Source organism: Arabidopsis thaliana (genome assembly GCF_000001735.4).
Source record: "Arabidopsis thaliana chromosome 1 sequence".
Classification (NCBI taxonomy): Eukaryota; Viridiplantae; Streptophyta; class Magnoliopsida; order Brassicales; family Brassicaceae; genus Arabidopsis; species Arabidopsis thaliana.
Genome location: NC_003070.9, coordinates 18079674 through 18104950, shown reverse-complemented (window position 1 = coordinate 18104950; position 25277 = coordinate 18079674). Strand labels below are relative to the sequence as shown.

The following is a 25277-nucleotide window of genomic DNA, read 5'->3' as shown; positions in this document are numbered from 1 at the left end:
GCGAATAAGAGGTATACACGTGGTGAGGCATAGTTGATTCAGCTTTTATACACAAAAGTCTCGAGGAACAACGTGAGAAGCTCTAACAAAACGTGAAGGCCACAACTATTATCAAAGGCACATAAAACACACGAACACAAAAAAAGACAAAGACAATGATTATTCAGACAAGTTTCGTACCTATTTGATTCTCTACATTCCTCTCTCTCACACACCAAACTCACATACACAATCTCTCTCTCTTTCTCAACATGTCTATATAAATACACCCACGTCTATACTAACTCACATCATAGATTCACAATTTTGAACAAAGAAAATTTCTTTGGAGAGAAAACTTAGAACTTAGATTGACATAGAGAAATGAGGAAGTTTGGTGGATCATTGTTCGGCGTAAGCCTATTGCTGTCCGTTCTTCTAGCGGCAGCAACCGCGGCAGCGGAGTACTATAACTACGGAAGTGCTCTTGATAAGACCTTCTTGTTCTTTGAGGCTCAACGATCAGGGAAGTTGCCAGCTGCTCAACGTGTCAAATGGCGTGGCCCTTCTGGTCTCAAGGATGGTCTTGCTCAAGGAGTAAGTCCATATACACACAATGCTTGCAGTATAGTTGGTTAATACAATGGATCTCTTAATACATTCCAAAATTGATACTTCCTGATAAATACCATCGTATGAATTGCAAAACTAGTACCAAAATTACCACTTCTTCAACTAGAACATGTTGGCTAGTGTGGTTTGTATTGGTTCTGTTCTTGTATCACCATCTATAGGTTCAAACAGAAAACTTGTTGTTTGGAAAAAATAACACTTACTGGCATACAATATTTTTTTAAAACCTTAAATCTACAAGGTATTGTTGTCACTTGTCATCAGTACAAAGATTTAATTTGTATGAAACCTTGACGTACTAATTCCAATAAAGAAAATATATGAAGTAATAAAATGATATTGAGGTTTGTGTATGTATGAATGAATAGGTGAGCCTGGAGGGAGGATATTATGATGCTGGAGACCATGTGAAATTCGGTTTACCAATGGCTTTCGCAGTGACGATGCTATCGTGGGCAGCGGTTGATAACCGGAAAGAGCTATCCAGTTCGAACCAGATGCAACAGACATTATGGTCAATCAGATGGGGTACTGATTACTTCATCAAGGCTCATCCTCAACCAAATGTTCTATGGGGTCAAGTTGGAGATGGAGAATCAGACCATTACTGTTGGGAACGTCCCGAGGACATGACCACTTCAAGAACAGCTTATAAGCTTGACCCGTACCACCCTGGCTCGGACCTAGCCGGTGAAACCGCTGCTGCTTTAGCCGCTGCTTCCTTGGCTTTCAAGCCATTTAACTCCTCTTACTCTGCTCTTCTCTTATCTCATGCCAAAGAGGTTCGTTTGTTTTTTGTTCAACTCCTCTTACTTTGGTTTATGAATCCGGTTCGGTTTAGATTCTCAACATTTTTGAAACTTTGTTTTTGTATATTTTAGCTCTTCTCATTTGCTGACAAGTACAGAGGACTATACACAAATTCTATCCCAAATGCAAAAGCTTTCTACATGTCATCTGGTTACTCGGTATATATATTCTCTCAACACTTTCATTCTCTAATCCTTCCATTGAATCTTGTTCCACTACTAAAATGTCTCTCTTGTGTATTTCTTTGAAGGATGAGCTTCTTTGGGCTGCAGCTTGGCTACACCGCGCCACCGGGGATCAGTATTACTTGAAGTATGCTATGGACAATTCCGGTTACATGGGAGGAACTGGCTGGGGGGTGAAAGAGTTCTCTTGGGATAACAAATACGCCGGTGTTCAAATCCTTCTCTCCAAGGTAAACTATAGTTTTGTTAAAGAATGTTCTTCACGGTTTCAAAAATACTACTAATCATGGTACTTGTTTGATTTGTGTGTGTATAGATCTTGTTAGAAGGGAAAGGCGGTATATATACTTCGACATTGAAGCAATATCAAACCAAAGCTGACTACTTCGCTTGTGCTTGCCTCAAGAAGAATGGTGGCTACAACATTCAAACAACTCCTGGTGGTTTAATGTATGTTAGAGAGTGGAACAATCTGCAATATGCATCCGCGGCTGCGTATCTTCTCGCGGTTTATTCAGATTATCTCTCTGCAGCAAATGCTAAACTCAACTGCCCTGATGGTTTGGTGCAACCTCAGGGGCTTCTTGACTTTGCTAGATCTCAGGTAATGATCAAATCCTCCCAAGAAACCGAAAATTTTTCTCGTTCTTTTCAATCCGGTAACCGAGGTTTTCCTTTGCAGGCTGATTACATTCTTGGAAAGAACCGTCAAGGAATGAGTTATGTAGTTGGATATGGACCGAAATATCCAATCCGTGTTCATCATAGAGGCTCTTCAATCCCTTCAATATTTGCTCAACGTTCTTCTGTGAGTTGTGTACAAGGATTTGACTCTTGGTATAGAAGGTCTCAGGGTGATCCTAATGTTATTTATGGAGCTCTTGTTGGTGGACCTGACGAGAATGATAACTATTCCGATGACCGCTCAAATTACGAGCAATCAGAACCAACATTGTCAGGAACAGCTCCACTTGTTGGCCTATTCGCTAAACTCTATGGAGGAAGTTTAGGTAACTAAACAATAAACCTTGAGCTCAAAGTCTTTAGCTTTACCCTTATGGAATCATAAAGTAATGTAATGAACATTTTGTAGGATCTTATGGAGGAGGATCATATAAACCTTATGAAACTACAAAACCAGCAGGTTTGATCTTTTTTACTTGCAGCTTCCAATGCAACTTTTTCTACAGTGTCTGATTCTCATTTCCTCTAAAACTGTCACAGCTTCATCTTACAAAGCAACACCAACAACATACAGTCCAAAGCAATCAGGTGCACAAATCGAGTTTCTTCATTCCATAACTAGCAACTGGATAGCCGGGAACACAAGATACTATAGGCACAAAGTGATCATCAAAAACAATTCTCAAAAACCAATATCAGATCTCAAGCTTAAGATTGAAGATCTCTCAGGACCTATCTGGGGTTTAAACCCAACGGGACAGAAGTATACTTACCAGCTTCCTCAATGGCAAAAGACTTTGAGAGCAGGACAAGCTTATGATTTTGTCTATGTACAAGGTGGCCCTCAAGCTAAAGTCTCAGTTTTGAGTTACAACTAGTGAGAAAACAACACTTTCTTCAATCTTTTTGTTTATGCTTATTATGAGTGAAAGATGTGAACATAGCCAACCAAGTTGAGCCTAAATATGAGAAATGTAAATTTGTGACCCTTGGTAGAGAATGCTTTTTTGTCTACCTATTCATATGGCCCATACTTAGGTAAAATAAGTAATGATAGACGAAGATAACAATGATTGAACACCCAAAGCACTCAAAATTGAGCTTAACTTAACATTCAGACAAAAATTTAAGGTTCTGACAGAAACTTAACTAGAACAAAAAAGAAACGAAACAATAAAAGGATGCGAAGTATCATAAGTTAACAACATAAGAAGAGACTTTTCTTCTACAGACGCTTCTACTCGTCACCGAAGGTAGTCTTCTTACCTGCAACATATATTGCAAAGCCAACATAAACCCAAGAATTAGTGACATGTTAACTTGTTATAAAGAAGCTAGAAAACATGAATCAAGAACAATTTATCTAACCTTGGGGAGTAAAACTAGGTCTTCCACGACCACGATCACTTCCCCTGCCACCACCACTACCAAAACGACCACGACCTCCATCTCTTCCTCTGCCACCACCACTACCAAAACGACCACGACCTCCATCTCTTCCTCTGCCACCACCACTACCGAAACGACCATTGCCCCTTCCAAATCCACCACCACCACTGCTATCTCCTCTCGGTCTAGGCTCATCGACTACAAGATAGAATCCTCCTCCCATATCACTTCCATTTAGTTCCAACGCCTTCTCTTTGCCTTCTGAAAACTCAAGGTAAGCAATTCTGAGGAGAAAAAAAACATTAATTTAGTTAGCACTTAACTTTCAATAGAGAAAATTCACAAACTAATGACAACTAAGAGAGAGTAATAATCACTAACCCTTTGGAGTTACCAGTGTCACGGTCAATTGGAACAGATACATTTTTGATCTCTCCACATGAACTGAAATGTTCCCTCAAAGTGTTCTTGATATCATCCTCAGAAAGTGAAGCGTCAAATCCCTTAACGAAAATTTTCTTTTCATCACCACCATCACCACCACTTCTGAAGTTGCTGCAATAATTTAAATAAGAGAATATTATCAACATATGGAACTATTTTACAAGAAACAAAAACTCCAAATCATGGAAGACTAACATACCCGCTTTGTGGAGTGAATGCGGGTCTCTCGCCTCTCTCACCTCTCTCCTGAGCAATATCAAGACGAATCTCACGACCGAGCAATGGCCTACCATGGAATTCAAGCGCCTAAAAGTATAAAGAATTTAATCAGCAACTGTAAATCAAATGATGACAACTGAAAAATATTATCATTCATATGTAAGAACTACTCACCTTCTGTGCTTCTTCAGAAGATGCGAACTCAACATGGCCAAATCCCCTGAAAGAACCATCGTCTCTGTTGGTAGAGAATCTAACATCAACAACTTCACCAGCTTCTTTGAAGAAATTCTCACTGCACATTTGAGTATAAGATGTCAGGTCATGATAAACTTTCACCAAGACAAGAGAGGGAATCAAAGGTTTGGGTACTTACACATCTGCTCTTTCAATGTTAAAAGAGAGATTGGCAGCAAAGAGTGTCTTTGATCCTCCAGCAGCAGGAGTGGATGGTGTCTTTGGCTGAACGTGTACACAAACTTAACTACAACATAACAAAACACAAATAGAAAGAGGGGAAAAGATGCTACCATAAGGAATTCATACCTGTTTAGCACTTGATTTCTCAGCATCAACCATTTCTACATCAGAGCTCTGTTTATATATATTACAGTAAAGTAGAGATTCTATAAGCAAACAGAAAGAAACCATTGTAGCTATTCACCATTTGCGAAATAGATATCAAAGAGTATGAAAACATTGCTCGCACCTTTTTCTTAGGGGTTTCCTCCTCGTCTTCACTCTCATCTTCCTCAGACTCGCTTGACTCATCACTACTCGATTTTTTAGAGGCCTTAGTGTCAGCCTTTTTCTGGGCAGGTTTCTCATCTTCACTTTCCTGCAAATATCAACAGACACATGGATTATGTCAACGACTGCAATACAGAAAACCCAAAGCTGCTTGAAAAGAATCATAAGCAAATCAAATCAAGTATGTTTAAGCACACCTCATCAGAATCTTCATCTGATGAATCTGAGCTGCTTGCAGCCTTGGCAGCAGCAGGAGCTGCCTTCTTGGTAGCAGGTTTCTATTTTCATTAAAGAAGTAGTTAGAGATCCATATGAAGACATAAAATTCTATTAAGCAAATAAAAAAAGTTTGAGTACTAGTAAAACACACAACATAAGCAAAACTGAAGATATCAAAAGTACCTCATCCTCGGAATCCTCATCTGAGTCATCATCAGAGGATGAAGAATCCTTAGCAGCTGGCTTGGCAATCTTAGCAGCAGGTTTCTTCGCAGGTTCCTAGTTATTTTCCAATCAATAGACATTAAAATTAATTGTTGTCCCAAAAATAATTCAAAAGTAAAGAGTGTGCGAAATACTTATGAGAAGCTTACGTCTTCAGAAGATGAATCATCTTCAGACGAACTCTCTTTCTTGGCCTTTACAGAGCCATTTTTAGCAGCAGCTGCGGGCTTCTTGGTGACAGCAACTTCCTGAAATTAAAGGTAATAGGAAAGAGCAAAGGTATGTTAGCACAACTCTAATGAAAAAGGGAATAAACTGCATAAGGATAAGATATAAACCTCGTCTGAAGAATCATCATCAGATGATGATGAGTCATCCTTAGACTTCTTTGCAACAGTTCCGTTAGTAGCAGCAACGGCCTTCTTGGGTGCAGGTTCATCATCTGAAGAAGAGTCATCAGATGACTCATCACTGCTTGAAGCAGCCTTCTTGGCTGGGACTTTCTTAGCCTGATATATTTTAAAGAATATGATTAGAAAAAACACTCAAATTAAATACTCAAACCAACAAATGAATAAAGACGGACAAAGTTGTACCTTCTCCTCTTCCTCAGATTCAGAATCTGAATCATCAGAGCTCTCAACCTTCTTAGGAACCTTCTTCACAGCTTTTTCCTTCTGGACAGCAGCAATCACGTCTTTCTTCTGCTTCTTAAGACTCACTTTGGTGTCAATATCATCTTCAGGCTCTCTCTTGCCTAACAATCAAATTCAATAAAACGTTCAATCACAACACTAAAGGTTCCAAATTCAATATTAACAAGTCAATATACTAAAGAGAACAGACTATTATTGAATTCTATGACCACATATTCCCAAACAAATGAATACAGAGACCTTACACGTTCATGGGTTAAACAAATTAAACAACTTATACCATCAGCCATAGCAGAACGAGCAACATAGAAATAAAAATCCAAACTTTCATAACCAAACAGAGAGCAAAGCATCTAAGGCAATAGGAAACCAAAGTTCATACCTTTCTTCAAAGGCTTAGTGGCCTTAATCTCTGCAACAACCTGAAAATATAAAAAAACACAAATCAAAGCTCGTTAAAATCGTAAGACCAGAAAGAAACAGAGAGAATCAAAACAGAGTAAGAAGAGCAGAGAAGAGAGCCATAAAGGGGAGAAGAAGATTACTTTGGTGGCGGATTTAGACTTTCCCATGGAGAACTGAGAAAGAGACGACTGCTAGGTTTTCGAGAAGAGAGTTGAGAAAGAGGCGAAAAACCCTAGACAGCTGCGTGAAGATATTTTTCAGCTTAGGGTTTTAGAACATGTATTTATAATCGTTTTGATTCTTGTTAGGGGTATAACTGTCTTTGCAGCATTTACATCCAACGGTTCTGTCTTCGCGCGGATTATTTGATCTGTACCGTCCACGTGGAGAACGTCTGATTATGGAAATAGATTTTTTGTTTTGGTACTTGTGTCAAGTGGCAACGGTTTGAAATAGGTCAAAGCGGAGAAGTAGCGCCTCCCTCTCTATAATGGGCAGAAAGTTTTAGTGGGCTTTTTAGTTGGTTGGGTTTTAGTGAAACATATTGTTCGCTTCTTATTAAGTCCACCTTATAACAATCCATTTAACAAAATAGAAAGAAAGAAAAACATATGACCTATTTTCTTTTCTCAAGTAAACCATTTTTCTGACTCTCTTCGATCGAAATCAATGAGAAACTTAACGAGGCTACAAAAAAATTGATACGCTATGGCTTTATAAGTAACTTTAAACTAATCTGTAATAGTTATTGACACGAAAGTTTCTGTTTCAAGATACACAATTGACAATTTTGTCTAGAAAACTAAAACAGAGAAAATACATGAGGAAGCTAGTAATTGAGTTTGTAACATGTTTAGCAAATAATCTATGAATGAGTTTTGTAATTTTATTTTATTTTTTAATTATGAAAGTCGATTGGAAGGACTATATAATTTTAGTCAAAAATCATAAGAAACTATTGAAACTTTACTTATGCAACATATCAAATTTTTATTGTTTTGTGTGAACTTCCTAGTCCTTTAGACTACGGATTGTACCAAACTCTTCGGTCCAATATGGTGTTACTCTTTGACTTATAATCATTTTCTAAGATCGATACATATATATGAACTTTTAGGTCAAAGAGTGAGTGAGAGAGTAGATTCAAAGAATACTGTTTTGTTCTTATAGAAGCTGCGTATAATTATGGAACAAATGAGCATTTTTGCAGAAATATTAATAAATCTGAAATCCAAATTAAATATATAGTGTACCTAGAATTTTATCAACTTATATATATTCCACGTTTCAAACATATATTCAAGGATTGACTTGGTTATGATTTTTTTTTCCTTTTTTCAAAAAAATATATGAAAATATAATTAGGTGAAGGCGGTGCTACTGCACATCATAATTAATTCGAGAATTTATTTATAAATTAAAATTTTATATTATTGCATTCTAAAAAATTAGAAAATTCTACATATTTTTAACCTTAACATATTTCACCTTGAATAGTATTATATATGATACATGTGGATAAAATTATATATTTTTTTAAAAAAATCTCAAATTTACTTGCATATTACAAAATATGTTAACAAATATTTTAACTTGTGCTAGTAAAAAGATTTTGTCATTCTACAAAGCAGCGAGCAGTGCCTAATGCATTATTCATAGAACCATCTTTAGGACCTTTTACAGTGATTAGATTGTCAAACGTTTAATGGTAAGAAACTAAGAATACATCTAGTAATTATGAATAAACTAAACAATATTTTTATAATATGTACTTACCCTCTTGTTAGGTATTCTTTAGTTTGGAACTTTGGATTGACTCATGATTTTGATGGAGAAAAAAAAATAGTGTTTTAAGAAATAATATTTTTGATAGAAAAAAGTAGTTTGGTAATATTTTTATGGGTGAATTAGGTGTATAACCAAAATTCAAAGTTTAATTAAGAATATAGCAGCATATATATAAATTAAGAAAGTAGCATATAAGGGTTGAGAAAAGACAATTTTGGTGTGGAGTAGTTTGTGAGAGATGATTTAGTAACACCTCATTTAGTTTTTACCCATTTGTATGTTTTTGTTATATATCTTTTCCAAAAAATAGATTCTAATTCTAAAATTTATTAGATAAAAATTTATATTTTTTTCTACATACAACATAGTTTGAATTTTTAAAATCGGATGTGAATTTATAAAATAGTAAATAGTGTTTGTAAGTAAAAACATATTGTACTATTTTGGATGTATAGAAATAAAATGTTGTACTATACTATTTTGGATGTATAAAAAAACTATACCCTAAGATACAATATTGACAACCCAAGCAATCATATAACATTAGTGGTATCTGAAAAATCTACTTTATCCTTCTTGTTTGTTTGTTATGTGATAACGGATGCAACGCGAATCTATTAAAAGAAAGTGACAAGAGTTTGCATTTTGGAGGTTTGTACCCTAACAATTTTACAAAAAAAAATCATTTTTACTAGTTAGGAAAAAAAAACAAAATGTGTGAGGATTCTGAGAAAAAAGGAAAGTGAGGTGACATGGAGATACAAATAAAATGCTAAAAAAAGAGAAAAAAGAAAGAGAGATGAGATTGGGAGAAGAAAGAAAAAAAGACGAGAGAGAGTGGAGAGAGGGAAAGACTTACAGTGAGGTAGAAAGAGAGGGATAGAATATGGTATTATTATATATAATATAGCTGTTTTTTTGTCTTGTGTTACTTTGTTAATTTATAAATTTTTGTTAGTTATTCTTGCAAATTTCCCTATTTTTATTTCCTTCTTACCAAAAAAATATATTTTCCTTTCCTTTTCCTTTATTGTTGCTCACGAGAAATAGTTTTTTTTTTTTAAATTCAACGATTTTGAGCGGTTCCAAATAGTTGAAAATAATTTCTAAAACTATTTTTAAACGGTAAGAACCGCTATTATTCATAAACACTACATTTACGAGTAGAATAATCAAACTATATATATATATATATATGGCATATTACATATTCGTGAATGAGACCCCCCAAAATGGCAAAATACAGTACTAGTCTACTAGAGTAGATGAATACATATTGATTTTCTTACTTCTTACTATTTTTTTTTTCTCACTTTCATTATTTTATTAAGTCTTAGTATTTTCACGGAATACAGCTTTAATTATGTTTTATTATTTTACGGATATTAGAGACATGACGCACTAGAGTAGACATGAATACATATAGATATTCTTACCTCCTACTATTTGTTTCTCTCTTTCATTTTATTATTGAGTCTTAATATCTTGCAGGTTAACGAATACAGCTTCAATTATTTTTTATGGTAGCCAAGATAGATCTGATGTCGTCGGCGATGGACATAGCATCCTCGGCACCTCCGACGATTCCTTTTCTTTAAAATCCGGCACAGTAAAGATTCTTCTCTCCTTTCCAATGATCTGGCATCGGTGCTTTGGGGAATCCATTCTTCTTCACCACGTATTCATAGTCCTGTATAATATCACAAAAATAGGATGGATTCCCAAAGCACCGATGCCAAAGCATTGGAAATAAGAGAAGAATCTTTATTGTGCCGGATTTTCAAAAAAAGTAATCGCTGGAGGTGCCGATGATGCTATGTCCGTGGCCGACGACATCATCCTATCTTGGCTACCATAAAAAATAATTAAAGTTGTATTCGTTAACCTGCAAATATTTTACAAATATTTTAAGTATAGATTTGATCTTAACATATACTTAATAAATCTATACTACAAATATTTTAACTTGTGCTAGTAAAAAGATTTTGTCATTCTACAAAGCAGCGAGCAGTGCCTAATGCATTATTCATAGAACCATCTATAGGACCTTTTACAGTGATTAGATTGTCAAACGTTTAATGGTAAGAAACTAAGAATACATCTAGTAATTATGAATAAACTAAACAATATTTTTACAATGTGTACTTACCCTCTTGTTAGGTATTCTTTAGTTTGGAACTTTGGATTGACTCATGATTTTGATGAAGAAAAAAAAATAATGTTTTAAGAAATAATATTTTTGATAGAAAAAAATAGTTTGGTAATATTTTTATTTCCTTCTTACCAAAAAAATATATTTTCCTTTCTTTTTCCTTTATTGTTGCTCACGAGAAATAATTTTTTAAAAAAAAATTAAACGATTTTGAGCGGTTCCAAACAAATAATTTCTATAATTAGTTTTAAACGGTAAGAACCGCTATTATTCATAAGCACTATATTTACGAGTAGAATAATCAAACTATATATATATATATATATCATAAAATGGCATATTACATATTCGTGAATGAGACCCCCCAAAATGGCAAAATACAGTACTATTCTACTAGAGTAGATGAATACATATTGGTTTTCTTACTTCTTACTATTATTATTTTTTTTCTCTTTCCTTATTTTATTAAGTCTTAATATTTTCACGGAATACAGCTTTAATTATTTTTTACTATTTTACGGATATTAAAGACATGGCGCACTAGAGTAGATATATAGATATTCTTACCTCTTACTATTTTTTTCTCTCTTTCATTTTATTATTAAGTCTTAATATCTTGCAGGTTAATGAATACAGCTTCAATTATTTTTTAAGGTAGCCAAGATAGATCTGATGTCGTCGGCTACAGACATAGCATCCTCAGCACCTCCGGCGATTCCTTTTCTTGAAAATCCGGCACAGTAAAGATTCTTCTCTCCTTTCCAATGTTTTGGCATCGGTGCTTTGGGGAATCCATCCTTCTTCATCACGTATTCATAGTCCTGTATAATATCACAAAAACACATCATTATACAAGTATTTATGCACAAGAGTATTTCCTAGTCTCGTTACTCGTTAGGATTTCATTTTCACTTGATAAGATCAAATCTATACTTAACATATATCGTTGTCCAATAGGGTACTCATGTTAAAATACCTCTAACCAATTGCAAACGGAGCTTTTGTAACCAGTAGCAAACACAATCGCATCGAAATCTTGTTTATGTCCGTTTTCGAACGTCAAGGTCTTCCCGTTGATGCTTCCAATCCCACCATTGATAACCTAACATTGCATTATTAGTTAGTTAATAGTGTTTCCATTTAATCGAAGTTACCACTTATCATTTAACTAAGTCCTCAAGAAGCTTTGAACAATAAATGCTTATGAGGTTATATCTTCATTAATTTGTGTGAAATCAGTAGGATATATGAAAAAAAAATTGAGGTTTGAAACATCTAAAATCAAGGGTTATTTTGGAGTCGTGCAGAAATTACTAACGTTATCCTCCTTTACAACTGTTTATACTTTAATTGCTTATCCTTTTCATATAAACCAAAATTTAAAAGACTGACACTGTTTGACCACAAAACAGAAAAATAGACCGACAGTTTTATACATTAGTAAGAAACCAATAAAAATCCTTTAAAAAATAAAATAAAGATGAAGATGAAATTTGATGGACAAGTGAAGGTACCTGAATCTCGCCATCGCGAATCTTCTCGACAGTTCCAACATCAATGACAGGAGCTTTTCCGGTAAAGAGTTTGGTGGCGAAAGGACCTTGTTTTGGTCGGAAGAGTCCGTACTTGGAGAGATCTCCGTACAAAATTTTTGCCATAGTCGTCACCAATGTGTCGACCATCGCCACTGGAGCATACTTCAGAAGTGTCATCCCCAAGTGTATCACTTCTTTAGTCACCACGTGTCTCTGCACAGATTTAGAGAAAGAACATTATTTGATGTGTTATTTTCTACAAAAGAAAACCCTAATGTATATACACACACCATCTACATATGGTTATGGAATGAAAATTTTAGATTACATTAGAACTCAATGAAGGATATGGGTGCCAATTGATATTTTACAAGCCAAGCCATCATCTATCTTTTGGATCTCATAAATCACAATGAGTTTGTATCCATGAATTGACCAAAGATCAGTTATTGTTAAGGCCTTAGGGACGTCTTAGTAATTGTGTACAACGGAGAAAAAAATCACACATGCAAGACAAGTGTGCATCTTAAGCTTTCATGCAGACAAATTATAATAATTAAAAGAGACAAAACAACATTAATTACTTACTGGAGTTCTAATTAGAATGGTCGTATTAGCTCCGAAGTTGCAAAGATCAAAACTAATCTCCATACCGGAATTTCCACCTCCGACCACAAGAACATTTTTATCTTTAAAATCACGACCGGACTTGTACTCACTCGAGTGCATAATCTCTCCCCCAAAAGTGTCAATCCCCTCCACCATCGGAATATTCCCATCTCCGTTCTCCCCGGTCGCAACCACCAGAAACTCCGACCAATACACCTCGGTTTCTCCGGTTACCGTGTTTTCGGCCACGACCCTCCACTTGTTATTGGACTCATCGAACGTTGAGGACTTCACGGTACGGTTGTACCTAGGGTTGATGTCGAAACGGGCAACGTAAGCGTCAAGGTAGTTGACGAAAAGCTCTTTGGACATAAAGGTTGGAACCTCACGACCGTGTGGCATGAAAGGAAGCTGGCAAAATTCTTTGGCTAAGTGAAGTTTGAGACGATCGTACGCTCGTTTCTTCCAAAGGGATGCATAGATGTCTTCTTTCTCGAGGATCACGTTTGGGATTGAGTGTTGGTTTAGACAAACCGATGTTGCTAAACCGGCCGGTCCAGCTCCCACAATCACCACTACGGTCTCCATTTCTTGTGTTTAGTTTGATAGATTCTCTCTGGTGTGTGTTTAATTGTGATGTTCTTGGTTTCGATGGTGATTTGTATTTATATACTCATATCCGGAAATGGAGATGTGTATCAGTGAGAAGTTTTTAGCAATCTTGAAAATGTGAACACGTATGTAGATATACCAAAAACGATCAAATATGGAATCTTCATATATTTTCACCATTTGTTAGCCGTTGGTAAATGGTATTTATTTGTGCTAGATTTTGTTTGCTATTTTGGATCTATTTAATTAAAGTGATGCACATCAAGAAGAATGGGGTTTGAATACAGATCATCATAATATTGAAACAAATTAGGGTAAAAAACGTAACCATATATAACGTCTCCTAGATTATGACCCACGTGTCTTCTTCAAATGGTAAATTGGCACTTGGCAGAGACTATAGAGACGATGTACGGTCATATAATTCTGTCTTTACTATGAATTTTAATATATGGAATTAATTGATGAGTCATTTTGAATATATTTGACTATGAGAGATTACAGTATTTGGTATATGATAATACTATAATTGCTTAGATATTAAATTTGATGGTAGAATTTATCAGATTAGATATGACATGTGTCTAAAAATCTCAAATATGTTATCATATTATGAAAAGAATTATATTCAGATATATATCAAGTAATATAAAACTGAAACTACTAATTACAAATAATTTGGAAATAGCCATTTCAATTTCTTAGAGAGTACATTATAAACACCAATATTTGTTTTTGTTTTTGATTTTTTTTCAGTGAACTATTTATTGTGTTTGTTGAACTATACTTTTTTAAAAAAATTTAGTGTCAAATTTGTAATGAATTTAGTGCAATCGTCTTTTTAAAAATCTGACATTATAATTGTATTACTAATTAAACATTGTGATTCTCTATATTTTCGATTTTTTTTGATGAATAAACTATATTCTTTGTATCTGACAATTTTGAAGACAACTATATAATTTCACATACATATTACGTAATTAATATTTCCAAATTTATAGATATGTTTTTAATATCTTTCATTTTATCGTCGACTATTAACTCTTAAGTTAAATGGAAAATGATCCATAGTTGAGTGACACATATTATTAACTCACTCTATTCTCGATAATGCTTTTAAATAATTAAATTTATTTGTTTTATTTCCGACAAAACTTTTTTTATGTAAAATTTATAATGATTTTTAGTTATCAATTAACAAAACAATCAATAACAAAAATTTCTCGACAATGTGTTGTAAATATTATTTAAGAACTAATAACATAAATTATATATATAATATATTTAAATTCTATCATCCTTCTCTATAGATATTGATCAATCATTATGTTATATTGTATAAAAATATGAGCAAGAAAAAAGAATAAATAACAAGAAAAGACGAATGAAAGATAATAACTAAAAGGAAAAACTAATATATTTAGTTGTAAAACTTCGAACAAAACAACGATTCCTTTAAAAGTTAAAATTATCGCCTAAATATCCAAATGCGATTTTTGTGGAAACGTTATATACGATCGTAGATTCCACGATTATAGTTATCGCATGAATCTTTTTGTCGCGTTGACCAAAAATGTAGATAATATTATCAACAAACGCATTAATGTAAGAACGACAATAATACAATAACACCTGACATAACGACAATGTATAAATGTTTTCTAATATATTGTTTCATAAAAAAAATAAAACGGCAAGGGTTCCCTTATAAGTTAACATTTTCCTCTAAATATCCAAATGCAGTTTTACGGAAAGTTACTAATTATCGTAGATTTAACGATTTTAGTTTTCGCATAAATCTTTTTGTTGCATGACCAAAAAGTTAGAAAGATATTATCGATGAACGCATTAATATAAAAACAACAATTAAAACACATGAAATAATGATAATATAAAAGCATTTTCTAATCAATGACATTATACCATCTCTATGGTTACACAAAATAAAACAAAACTATTATTTTCAAAAATAGATCACTTTATAATACACGATTTGTATATTTTTAAATGGAAAATAAAGAAAACTCTAAACTCTCTCAAATATTTTGTTTTTTTTGGTCAATGTCAAGACATCGCTCCTTCGTGGTCGTGAGGAGCCTTATGACAAGAAAATTCAAGGGAAGCCTCCCTTTCCGCTAGTGGATCTCTCAGACATATCTTTCTTATTCTACTATTTATTTTTAGGGTAATTATTCTCTATTGATCTAGTTTTGGAAGCCAACAAAAACACAACTCTGTTTAGGTAAGTGAAAGCTCTACCTTTGTCATAATCCCTCAAAATATTGTCGAGGACCTCAAGAAAAACTTCACATAGGATTATTACTCGAAACAAGTCTACAAAATGTGGGATTTTGGGAAGCGAAACTTCAAAATCAGTATTCATGCGTCAGTATAGAACAACTATGAAATTCAAATTAAATTTTTTATCCAATCACTTGTAACTGTCTTTAGCGACATGCCCTAGAGAACCAATATACATATGGACTATATGGTAGTCAAAATAATAAGAAAAGTTTATTTCACATAGATCCTGTAAATTCTAAGCTACTAATAACATTTGAAAAGAAGAGATACACATTGATTGAAGTAAAAATTCTGAATCAAGCAAGCACAACTCAGTGGCGGATCTAGAGAAACATTTAGTATAGGGCACTATTCATTTACTTATACATATATATTTATCAAAATTATTATTATGTATATATATATTTATATTAGGGTTAATTTGCAAAGTAGTCACTTTTTTAAACTTAATTGGAAAATTAGTCACTTTACTATTCATAATTTGCAAAATAGTCACTTTTCACTGTTTGATTCGTACACTTAGATTGTACACCACTTTTAGTGTACAAATATATATAAAAATACACAGCGTACACTTTACATTTGTACACTAAAAGTGATGTATAATCCAAGTGTACGAATCAAACAGTGAAAAGTAACTATTTTGCAAATTATGAATAGTAAAGTGACTACTTTCCTAATTAAGTTTAAAAAGTGACTATTTTGCCAACACATCCTTTATATTAATTGTTATTAAAAAATAAATTTGTGATAAAATATGTAGTGTTTTAACCCAAAAAATGTTTAGTTCATCAATACCTATAATTTATATCTCACCTGTAGGTGTCCAAATATATTTATGAAGGTGTATATATATAATTTTGGTATTCATTTTCATATATATCAAACTTATTAAAAATATATAAGCAGACGTATTTTAAGTAATTATTAAAGTAATTTAAACAAAATTTAAAAATGAATGTTCAAAATTTAAATGAAGAAAAAATTACATTACTGATTGTGGTGGAAGAAAAAGAAGGTAATTAGAAGGAGAATATGCCTTTGACAAGTCTCGAACCTAGGAAAGGAAGAAGTAATAGTAGAAACAAAAAAACATTTGTGCTAAATCATTGTTATTTGATGTTTTTACAAACAAACATCTATAAAGTAAACCTCCCTCCAACCTAGATCCGCCCTGAGCACAAGAAAAACCCTAGTACATGTATACCCTCTATAAGGATTCAAGATTACTAAGAACGAGTCTATTTATCCGCTATATAGGATTCATCAAATAAATGTTAGTTATTATTAGTAATGGAATTTTGGATATATACGAAATGGACTATTCCTCTACAATTTGTTCGTTTTGAAATCGGAAGTATACGCATTGGGCCTGTTGTGAACTTCGTAAGGCCCATTAATTTAGATTTGCTTCTTTTCCTAACCGGTACCGGTTTATGGAAATAGGAAGAATTAGCAATTAAGATCCTCGGATCAAGTTCTCAATTTCTCTCCGTTATCTCAATCGCGACCAAAGATCTCTTCGATCAAAACCCTAGCTCTAAATTCCCCCAAATCTGATTCTTCTCCTCCGATAAGCTTTTGTTGAATTCACAAAGCAGCGTAAATGGTGTTGGCGGAGCTAGGCGGGCGGATTACCCGCGCGATACAGCAGATGAGCAATGTGACAATTATCGATGAGAAGGCTTTGAATGAATGCTTGAACGAGATCACTCGTGCTTTGCTTCAATCCGATGTTTCATTTCCCCTTGTGAAAGAGATGCAGAGTAATATTAAGAAAATCGTCAATCTTGAAGATCTAGCAGCTGGTCACAACAAGCGCCGGATCATTGAACAGGTTTCAATTTTTTCCACAAAGTCTGTTTCTTTGATCGATTTTTGTAATTCGATGTAATTGGGTTTGTTTATCTCAGGCTATCTTTAGTGAACTCTGTAAGATGTTGGATCCAGGGAAGCCTGCGTTTGCTCCTAAAAAAGCTAAAGCTAGTGTAGTTATGTTTGTTGGATTACAAGGTGAGCTCTTTGTATGATGCTATTTATGTTATTGGTTCAAATTGGGTTTGTTTTTGAATGTAATCTCAACTTTTTTGTGTGATTATGTTTATAGGTGCTGGAAAGACGACAACTTGTACTAAGTATGCTTATTATCATCAGAAGAAAGGATACAAACCAGCTTTGGTTTGTGCGGATACTTTCAGGGCTGGTGCGTTCGATCAGCTGAAACAGAATGCTACCAAGGCTAAGATCCCCTTTTATGGAAGGTACTCATCAACCTCTTTGTGGTGTTCCTTTTTTATGAAGATTTATCTTACTATCAGTTTTCTTCTTCGGTGCTCTTTAGAACTTTGGTGGTATTTCCAGAGGATTTTTGTTAGCTTACTTATAGGAGTGTATGTAAAAAAATGATTTGAATTTTCTTTGGAACGGTAGAGGCAAGTTATGAAATAGGTTTAGTTTAGACTCGAGGTTTGGTTTAGGTCAGTATCTTCATATATCTGGACTGAAAAGGACTTCTGTTACTTATATGTTTCTTTGTCCTATCATCCAGTAGGTTTCGTCAGATTTCTCTAGTTCTCTGCGTGCCACTTACCTTTAGGGGTTCTTTTAAGCCCTTTTCCCTCTTTTTTCTTGCGCTTTTATCGGAACTCATTTCACTGTGCCACTCTAATTTTTTTTTACATCTTTGTCGAATAGTTCAACAGTATGCATAAATGAATCTTTTGAGGTCTTGTGGTCTCTTCTTTTTCTATTTGCAATTAGTGCTACTGTGCTATTTGTAGAGTTGGATTTACTTCAATGACAGTAACACAAAGAAATGAAAAAAGAAGAAGACATTCTGGATTAAAACCATGCTCTAGGGCGTACTGTGGTAGCAGATTGTGCTAATACTGAGTTGTGATTCTTGCAGCTACACGGAATCCGATCCTGTGAAAATTGCTGTTGAGGGAGTAGATACGTTTAAGAAAGAAAACTGTGATCTCATTATTGTTGATACCAGTGGTCGCCATAAACAAGAAGCTTCTCTCTTTGAAGAAATGCGTCAAGTTGCTGAAGCAACGGTATGCTCTGTTGCCTTGAAGTCTTCTGTTTGTTCCTGGTTGATGTTGCAGACTCTGATCATGGTCTTTTCACTTTACAGAAACCAGATCTTGTTATATTTGTTATGGATAGCAGTATTGGTCAAGCTGCATTTGATCAAGCTCAAGCCTTTAAGCAGAGTGTTGCTGTTGGAGCTGTAATTATTACTAAGATGGACGGCCATGCCAAGGGTGGTGGGGCTCTTAGCGCGTAAGTATCTTGTAGCTACTGAATCGTCCTATGTACTTGAAATGGTCAATATGAAATTCTTGTAGGTTTTCTCCAGTTGGAAAAGTGAATTTGATCCTTTTTCATTTTGTTAGTGTTGCAGCTACGAAAAGTCCTGTGATATTTATCGGAACAGGAGAGCATATGGATGAGTTTGAAGTGTTTGACGTCAAACCATTTGTCAGCCGTCTCTTAGGTAATTATCATGGCATTGATTTAGCATTTGTGAGTATTCAAAGGCTTTTCATGGGTTGTTGAGTCAGAATCTTGATAATTTTATCTATAATAGGAATGGGTGATTGGTCTGGATTCGTGGATAAGCTACAAGAGGTAGTACCTAAAGATCAACAGCCTGAACTTCTGGAAAAGCTCTCTCAGGGTAACTTTACGTTGAGAATTATGTACGACCAGTTCCAGAACATACTGAACATGGGTCCACTTAAGGAGGTCAGTATCTTTATTTCAAATATTATTAGGCTTGAACAGCTCAAGGGACTGATGATAAAACGTGTGAGATGGTTGTGTGGGGGTGTAGGTTTTCTCAATGCTGCCTGGAATTAGTGCTGAAATGATGCCGAAAGGACATGAGAAAGAAAGCCAGGCGAAGATAAAGCGGTACATGACAATGATGGATTCTATGACAAATGATGGTAAGAACAATAATAATATATCTTATTTGGAGAAAGTGTATCAGTAGAAATAATCAGAGTTCTGAGCAAAAATGTGATGGGTGGTTTGTGCAGAACTGGACAGCTCAAACCCAAAGGTGTTTAACGAGTCACGGATGATGCGGATAGCAAGAGGGTCAGGGAGGCAAGTAAGAGAAGTGATGGAGATGTTGGAAGAGTACAAGAGGCTAGCGAAGATATGGAGCAAGATGAAAGGACTCAAGATCCCAAAGAATGGAGATATGAGTGCACTCTCGAGAAACATGAACGCACAGCACATGAGCAAGGTCCTCCCACCTCAGATGCTCAAGCAGATTGGCGGCATGGGCGGTCTGCAGAGTCTAATGAAGCAGATGGGTTCCGGCAAGGACATGATGGGAATGTTCGGTGGCGGAGACAAGTAGTATCTTTCTTCCTTCCTTTGCACACCAAAAACTAGACATTCTTACGTTGTCATTATTAGAGTTTTCCCCTTTGTATTTGTAAAATATTTGCAAATTTTCTCCAATTTTACAAAAAGAGATTTGGTAACAAAATAATGTCTAGGGTCCAGTCGTGGACATTATATATTGAAAACCAAAAAAAATTTATATCAAAAGAGTTTGGGTGAACAAAACTGTATCATCTTTTGAACAGATTGACTCTCTTTGAATCGAAATTACATAGAACAAACAAACAATAGAAGAATAAATTAAGAGTCATATTTGTAATAGTATTTTGATCAATATTTGCTTGAGCATTCATATTAGTGTTTAGTTTAGTTCACTCTTATGAGATTTTTTTTTTTTTTTTTTGAATTTTTACTTTTATATTTTACTTAGATTTTCCAATTGATTCTTATGCCTTTTAAAAAAAATAAAAAAAAAATAGAAAGCTAAATAATATATAAAAAGGAAAAAGGGTAATTTAAATAAAAAGAAAATATTTAACTAGGAAAATATACTCAATGCTTCCCCTTCATATTGGATGGAGTATGTAAGTTTTGAATGCCTAACTTGAGAAAAAAATGCATCAAATTTCTTTCTTCCTAATGTAAGTTTTTACATTGTAAATAAATATCTTGTCTAAATTATGTTTACAATTTCATATTTTATTCTTCTAATAAATACTTCTATAGAATTTTTATGTATAATGTTTAATGTTATAAATGTTTAAACCGCCTAAAATCGTCTAGACCCCAATTTAGGCGTTCTAAGCGTTAAGCATTAGGTCATCGCTTGTTTAGCCAAGTTAAGAAGACCCTTCATGTAAGAACAGAGAATCAATTGGCCGACATTCTTACAAAGCCATTGTTTCCCTCTCAATTCAAGCAGTTACTTTGCAAGATGGACATTCTCTTTATATTTATGCTCCATTTTGAAGGGGGCAATTAGATTATTGTTAAATAATGATTCGGTTGTATATGGTTAACTGGGGTGTTCTGGATTCGTAGGTTAAATGAGAAAAGGGTTTATGAATCCTTGTACACCTCTTTCAATGATTAACAGAAACATTTTTCTAATTTTGGCTCCATATTCTTCCTTTCATGAATCTCTCTTGATCTTCATTTTAGGAAAAGTTTGAGCTATAGTTTTTCTGTTGTCTTCCGCCTCCAATAAGCCTTCCTCCACTGTGATATATTAGAAAAAACGTTTATATGCATCAACCTCTCGGATTTGTGGACCGCACCAAACCGGATCATGGTTGAGTACTCTTTAAACGATTACTTTACGTCCTCAAGCAAGCTCCCTGAGCATGGAATACACATTTTGCCGCATATGCCCAACATCTTGGTCTTAAGCAAAGTACTTCTGATCACTCTTTGTTAGTTTGCTTGCACTTTGTACTAGGACAGATTTGCCGTACCTCCTTCTACACGTTGGTGACATTCTGCTCACCACATCTTCAATGGAAAGGAGATCCGCCCCTGAGTTCAACCATCCTCTTCCAACGAATTATTACTAGTCTCAGCTCGGAGTTTGAAATGGCGGATCAAGGTCCTCTTCATCATTTTCTCGGGATTACTGTCAACAAAGACGCTTCGGGTTTGTTTCTTCACCAACAACTATGTTGCCGATATGACCAATTGCAACTCGTGTCTTACTCCAGTTGACATGTAACAAAAACTTGCCACAAATAATGGTCCCTCGGTCTCCGATGATCGGAGTCCGATCCCAGAGTCTATCGAAGTCTTGCAGGAGCTCTACAGTATTTAACTTTCACTTGCCTGAATATCTCATTTGTCGTTCAACAGGTTTGTTTAACCTTATATGATCCCCGAGAATCTCATTTCACTGCTTTGAAGCGCATTCTCCGATACATAAACGGAACCATTACCCATGGTGTTCACATGACTCGCTCTAAGAATCTCTGTCTTGCTGCCTATTCGGATGCTGATTGGGTTGGGTGCCCTAACGCTTGACGCTCCACATATACAAAAAGAGTTTGGTAATCAAAAAGAGTGATTAGATCGGCAAGAAAATGTCTTGAATTCAGTTGCAGATAAATCAAGCCGTGACATTACGTGTTGAATAGTTATCAAGCCGTGACATTACAAATAAAAAGAAGAAGGACGTAGAAGAAACAATAAAAGAATGAATTAAGTAAGAATCATTTTTAACTTTCACCAAAAATTTGTGACCCCTTTATCTGTCTTTAGCTCTCAGAAGAAACATGAACAATTAGCTCCGAGAGATTCAGTCTTCAAGGGTCGTTAATCTTTTTTTCTATGTTGCAATTATCCACTTCACTGAACCTGCAAATTAGTAAAATTTTCAGACATAAGAGAATGCTGATGCTGTTTTCTAAAGGGGAAGAAGAGCAAGATCTTACTGGTTGTCTAAAGAGGAAGAAGAGCAAGATCTCATTCCAGATATCAGGTACTCCAGGTAGACACCAATGACTACAATCAGGTACCAAAGGATTATCGCTCCATAAACCGACATGACCATCGCTTCTAAACGCTGACATCGAAGTTACATCCAATATTGATACCGGAATCGTCATGTTCTTAACTACTTCTTTGATCATTTCAGAGAATATGCTTTTGTCTCTTCCTTCAGTGTCTGGGGCTGGATACTTTGTCACATTGCATGATCTATGATCACTAAACAACAACAACAACAACAACGAAAATAACAAGAACTTAGATTAAGGCTGATCTAAGCAAACGTAGAAGACGAAATGGTAAAGCTAACGAATTTCGGTTTGTACCTCCAATGCGATGGCTCAAATGTACGAAACAAAACCCGAGTTTTGTTTGGATCAACTGTACTCTCTATCCATGATGCCCATGTCTCTAATGCTACTCTATACGCTGCAGGAATTGACATTCCGAGCCTCAGTGAATTTCCAACCTGAAAGTAACATCCCCTGACGTTCCAAACACATAATCAGAAACAAGCGAAAAATATAAGAATTTCGATCACAAAACATTCTATAATCCATAAAGCTTTGAAGACAGCTTACGTTTCGAAAAGCTTCCCAGGCACCCACCATTGACCAGTATTGAATATGAGAAAATCAGCTGAGCTCCATTCGTGGTTAATAACATCTAAAACATCTAACTTTAACGTTGACTTAACACGTTTCGGTGCGTGCCAACGCAGCCTCCCAGGCTGAACTAAGAAAACCGATCGGTAAAACTCAACTGTAAAATTGTAGGAGCTAAACCTCACACCCAAAAACCGTATCCTTTTCGTAATATTGTTCCCATTGACTTCATAAACACTCCTTTTATCTTCCAACCCTGTCATCAACATGCATATCAAAGACTCCCACTGCGTCCTACTCATCGAATCTCCCACAAAAACTATCCTTTTCCCTCTTAATCTCTTCAATACATCACGTACTTCAAATCTTGGAACAGTACAATGCTTAGGCTTCCACCTCCACTTCAAATACTCATCGTGTCCACGCCCATTCCCTAAGCAATTGAACCCTTTCTCTACAAATGGACACTCCGAAGCGTTATATAACGGGTAGTTATCGTCAACAACCCAATTCCCATCGAAGATATCACATTCTGTATCACCCACAACAGAGCTGTTAAACTCCAATGCCCCATTGTAACCTAAGAACGTTTGACCAAGGCTAGGAACAACATACAAATAACCTCCAGCGATGATAACAAGAAACGACACAATAGTTCCAGCGATGATAAGCACCTGAAACAAATATGAGATCTCTTTTAACCGGTTCGTAGAAGGGCGTGGACTTCCTCCAAAGTTCTGTGATCTCGGGCTAGCGAAAGCTGAGCCAATGGGACTAGTGAAGACACTAGAAGATGAGTTCCTAGGGCTTTCTATAGCTAAGGAACTCAATGCCCTTCTATTGAATGATGAACTCTTGGTGAAATTACTCATTTCTTTTCTTAATGATCCAACCCCAACCGCATTTTCGGCATTCAAAACCACAACGAAAGATTCAGGGCAATCTAATTAGTTACCATATACAATCAATCTCTTCTAGCTCCAATACGAATTTTAAACCCATCATGCAAAAGAAGAATGCATCCAACAACAACAATGTCGAACACAGAGATGATCCAATCTCTTAGCTGCAACCTAACAGTTGAAAAGACATCATTTTGCCGCGAACCCAGATACAGACAGATCGAATCACCAAATGGGTATCGTTCAAATCCGTGGAAAAACCAACCGAATCCGGGAAGAGAAGAAGAAGAAGCAATGGAATCCAAAATCAATTCCGTGGAAGATTAGAATTTGAGCAGAGAGACTTGGGAGGTGGGTTCTTCAGAAACGTAGAAGAAATCAAGACGCGGTTTGATTGATTGAGATCGGAGATCAGAGGAAGAGAGAGGGATCGGCGAGGAAAGAGGACACTGTCCGATTCCGATGTCTGCTCACTAATTTAAAAATTACTTTGTTTTATTAAAGTCAGATGCTTCAAGATTTGGAATTAGAGAAAAAGGACTATTTGGTAAATTTAGAATTCTTAACAAAAATAAAAATATTGTCTTTGAAGTTCTTGGAGAATGTTGAGTCTGGTCTTTGATCCCTTGTCTTTGCTGTTGTATCCAATTTAAGGAAGATTGTGATTTTGCTTTTCTAATGGTGAAACATCATCAACCAAAAAGATTAGCTTATCGTTAAATCGGATAATGTACTATGTTTCTCTGTTACTAAACAGAAGTTAGGTAATACAGTTAAATGCGATTATTAATAATGATGGGACACAGTATCATAAACTTTGTCAACTAGGTCCTACTAGTACTACTGATTAGATTTCAGTTTTTGTTTTACAAATCATATAATATAACCAAGAAGAAGATTGAGCAAAATAGTTCAGATTTGGAAGATCGAATTTGGTAAAAGAACAAAAGCGTTACAAGACAAAAATCAACATCTAACTTGTTCTATCTTTTCTATATCTGACAACGCACGAAACCTTTGTCCTCTGCTAAATTATTAAATCCAACAAAAACAAATTTCTTTTTTCTCCTGACAATATCTCTGAAGACCAAGAAGCAAACATTAGCTTTGCCTGTTTCTTCACCTACCTCAAAGAGAAGTAGAAGTTCTTAACATTTCTTAGTAGCTCCAGCTTTTATGGTGGCTTTTTTCTTTTTGTATTTAGAGAAACAATGGAGTTTCATTTAAATTAGCTCTTCTTAACTTTGCTACCATATATGGCTCAAAGTTAAAGACAAAATCTTGGTTAAAGAAAACTCAAGTGACTGTAAATTTGGCTTTAAACTTGAA

At 35.0% G+C, this 25277-nt stretch overlaps 6 protein-coding genes and 1 pseudogene across 8 annotated transcripts; 3 read left to right on the top strand and 4 right to left on the bottom strand.

The window, feature by feature from the left end:
* The first annotated feature begins 182 nt into the window (after positions 1-182).
* GH9C1 (glycosyl hydrolase 9C1) lies at positions 183-3308 on the top strand. The gene is made up of 8 exons (NM_103786.3): positions 183-576; positions 981-1394; positions 1494-1580; positions 1673-1837; positions 1924-2211; positions 2290-2617; positions 2701-2751; positions 2832-3308. Exons 1-8 carry the CDS (start codon positions 364-366, stop codon positions 3167-3169), a joined length of 1884 nt encoding a protein of 627 aa, NP_175323.1. The 5' UTR covers positions 183-363; the 3' UTR covers positions 3170-3308.
* NUC-L1 (nucleolin like 1) lies at positions 3219-6870 on the bottom strand. Its single transcript, NM_103785.4, has 15 exons — positions 6739-6870; positions 6576-6615; positions 6134-6294; positions 5876-6046; positions 5687-5785; positions 5496-5591; positions 5291-5371; positions 5053-5181; positions 4890-4937; positions 4720-4805; positions 4518-4638; positions 4324-4430; positions 4062-4235; positions 3660-3964; positions 3219-3557 (listed from the first exon to the last, which is right to left on the bottom strand). Exons 1-15 carry the CDS (start codon positions 6763-6765, stop codon positions 3529-3531), a joined length of 1674 nt encoding a protein of 557 aa, NP_175322.1. The 5' UTR covers positions 6766-6870; the 3' UTR covers positions 3219-3528.
* Positions 6871-9904: 3034 nt separating this feature from the next.
* AT1G48912 (uncharacterized protein) lies at positions 9905-10051 on the bottom strand (the record flags this gene model as incomplete). The annotated part of the gene is made up of 1 exon (NM_001123981.1): positions 9905-10051. The coding sequence occupies one exon, from the start codon at positions 10049-10051 to the stop codon at positions 9905-9907; it is 147 nt and encodes a 48-aa protein (NP_001117453.1).
* A 1021-nt stretch (positions 10052-11072) lies between these two features.
* On the bottom strand, positions 11073-13270 carry YUC10 (Flavin-containing monooxygenase family protein; the record flags this gene model as incomplete). The annotated part of the gene is made up of 4 exons (NM_103784.2): positions 11073-11359; positions 11515-11640; positions 12053-12286; positions 12662-13270. 4 exons carry the CDS (start codon positions 13268-13270, stop codon positions 11177-11179), a joined length of 1152 nt encoding a protein of 383 aa, NP_175321.1. The 3' UTR covers positions 11073-11176.
* Positions 13271-17016: 3746 nt separating this feature from the next.
* On the top strand, positions 17017-20236 carry AT1G48900 (Signal recognition particle, SRP54 subunit protein). Of its 2 annotated transcripts, NM_001084221.1 has the most exons (10): positions 17072-17438; positions 17515-17614; positions 17709-17862; positions 18510-18660; positions 18741-18889; positions 19003-19103; positions 19197-19354; positions 19443-19557; positions 19651-19744; positions 19878-20169. In NM_001084221.1, the coding sequence occupies exons 1-10, from the start codon at positions 17208-17210 to the stop codon at positions 19918-19920; spliced, it is 1296 nt and encodes a 431-aa protein (NP_001077690.1). In that variant the 5' UTR covers positions 17072-17207; the 3' UTR covers positions 19921-20169. The 2 variants fall into 2 exon arrangements, with proteins under 2 accessions (NP_564535.1, NP_001077690.1); NM_103783.2 differs by having other exon boundaries at positions 17017-17438; positions 19651-20236.
* Positions 20237-20781: 545 nt separating this feature from the next.
* AT1G48890 lies at positions 20782-22049 on the top strand (annotated as a pseudogene; the record flags this gene model as incomplete). The annotated part of the gene is made up of 1 exon: positions 20782-22049.
* Positions 22026-24543, bottom strand: TBL7 (TRICHOME BIREFRINGENCE-LIKE 7). Its single transcript, NM_103782.3, has 4 exons — positions 23023-24543; positions 22768-22926; positions 22387-22660; positions 22026-22309 (listed from the first exon to the last, which is right to left on the bottom strand). Exons 1-4 carry the CDS (start codon positions 23916-23918, stop codon positions 22301-22303), a joined length of 1338 nt encoding a protein of 445 aa, NP_175319.2. The 5' UTR covers positions 23919-24543; the 3' UTR covers positions 22026-22300.
* Between the last annotated feature and the right edge of the window lie 734 nt (positions 24544-25277).

Excerpts from the sequence above, each read along its gene's own strand:
- AT1G48900 (NM_103783.2), top strand. The coding sequence starts at position 17,208 with ATGGTGTTGGCGGAGCTAGGCGGGCGGATTACCCGCGCGATACAGCAG. Across the intron at positions 17,863-18,509 it reads AAGATCCCCTTTTATGGAAG|CTACACGGAATCCGATCCTG; the intron begins GTACTCATCAAC and ends TGATTCTTGCAG. Across the intron at positions 19,104-19,196 it reads ATTTGTCAGCCGTCTCTTAG|GAATGGGTGATTGGTCTGGA; the intron begins GTAATTATCATG and ends TATCTATAATAG.
- GH9C1 (NM_103786.3), top strand. The coding sequence starts at position 364 with ATGAGGAAGTTTGGTGGATCATTGTTCGGCGTAAGCCTATTGCTGTCC. Across the intron at positions 1,581-1,672 it reads ACATGTCATCTGGTTACTCG|GATGAGCTTCTTTGGGCTGC; the intron begins GTATATATATTC and ends ATTTCTTTGAAG. Across the intron at positions 1,838-1,923 it reads TTCAAATCCTTCTCTCCAAG|ATCTTGTTAGAAGGGAAAGG; the intron begins GTAAACTATAGT and ends GTGTGTGTATAG.
- TBL7 (NM_103782.3), bottom strand. The coding sequence starts at position 23,918 with ATGAGTAATTTCACCAAGAGTTCATCATTCAATAGAAGGGCATTGAGT. Across the intron at positions 22,927-23,022 it reads CCTGGGAAGCTTTTCGAAAC|GGGATGTTACTTTCAGGTTG; the intron begins GTAAGCTGTCTT and ends TTGGAACGTCAG. Across the intron at positions 22,661-22,767 it reads TTTGAGCCATCGCATTGGAG|TGATCATAGATCATGCAATG; the intron begins GTACAAACCGAA and ends GTTGTTGTTTAG.
- NUC-L1 (NM_103785.4), bottom strand. The coding sequence starts at position 6,765 with ATGGGAAAGTCTAAATCCGCCACCAAA. Across the intron at positions 6,616-6,738 it reads AGTCTAAATCCGCCACCAAA|GTTGTTGCAGAGATTAAGGC; the intron begins GTAATCTTCTTC and ends TTATATTTTCAG. Across the intron at positions 4,639-4,719 it reads AACATTGAAAGAGCAGATGT|TGAGAATTTCTTCAAAGAAG; the intron begins GTAAGTACCCAA and ends TCAAATGTGCAG.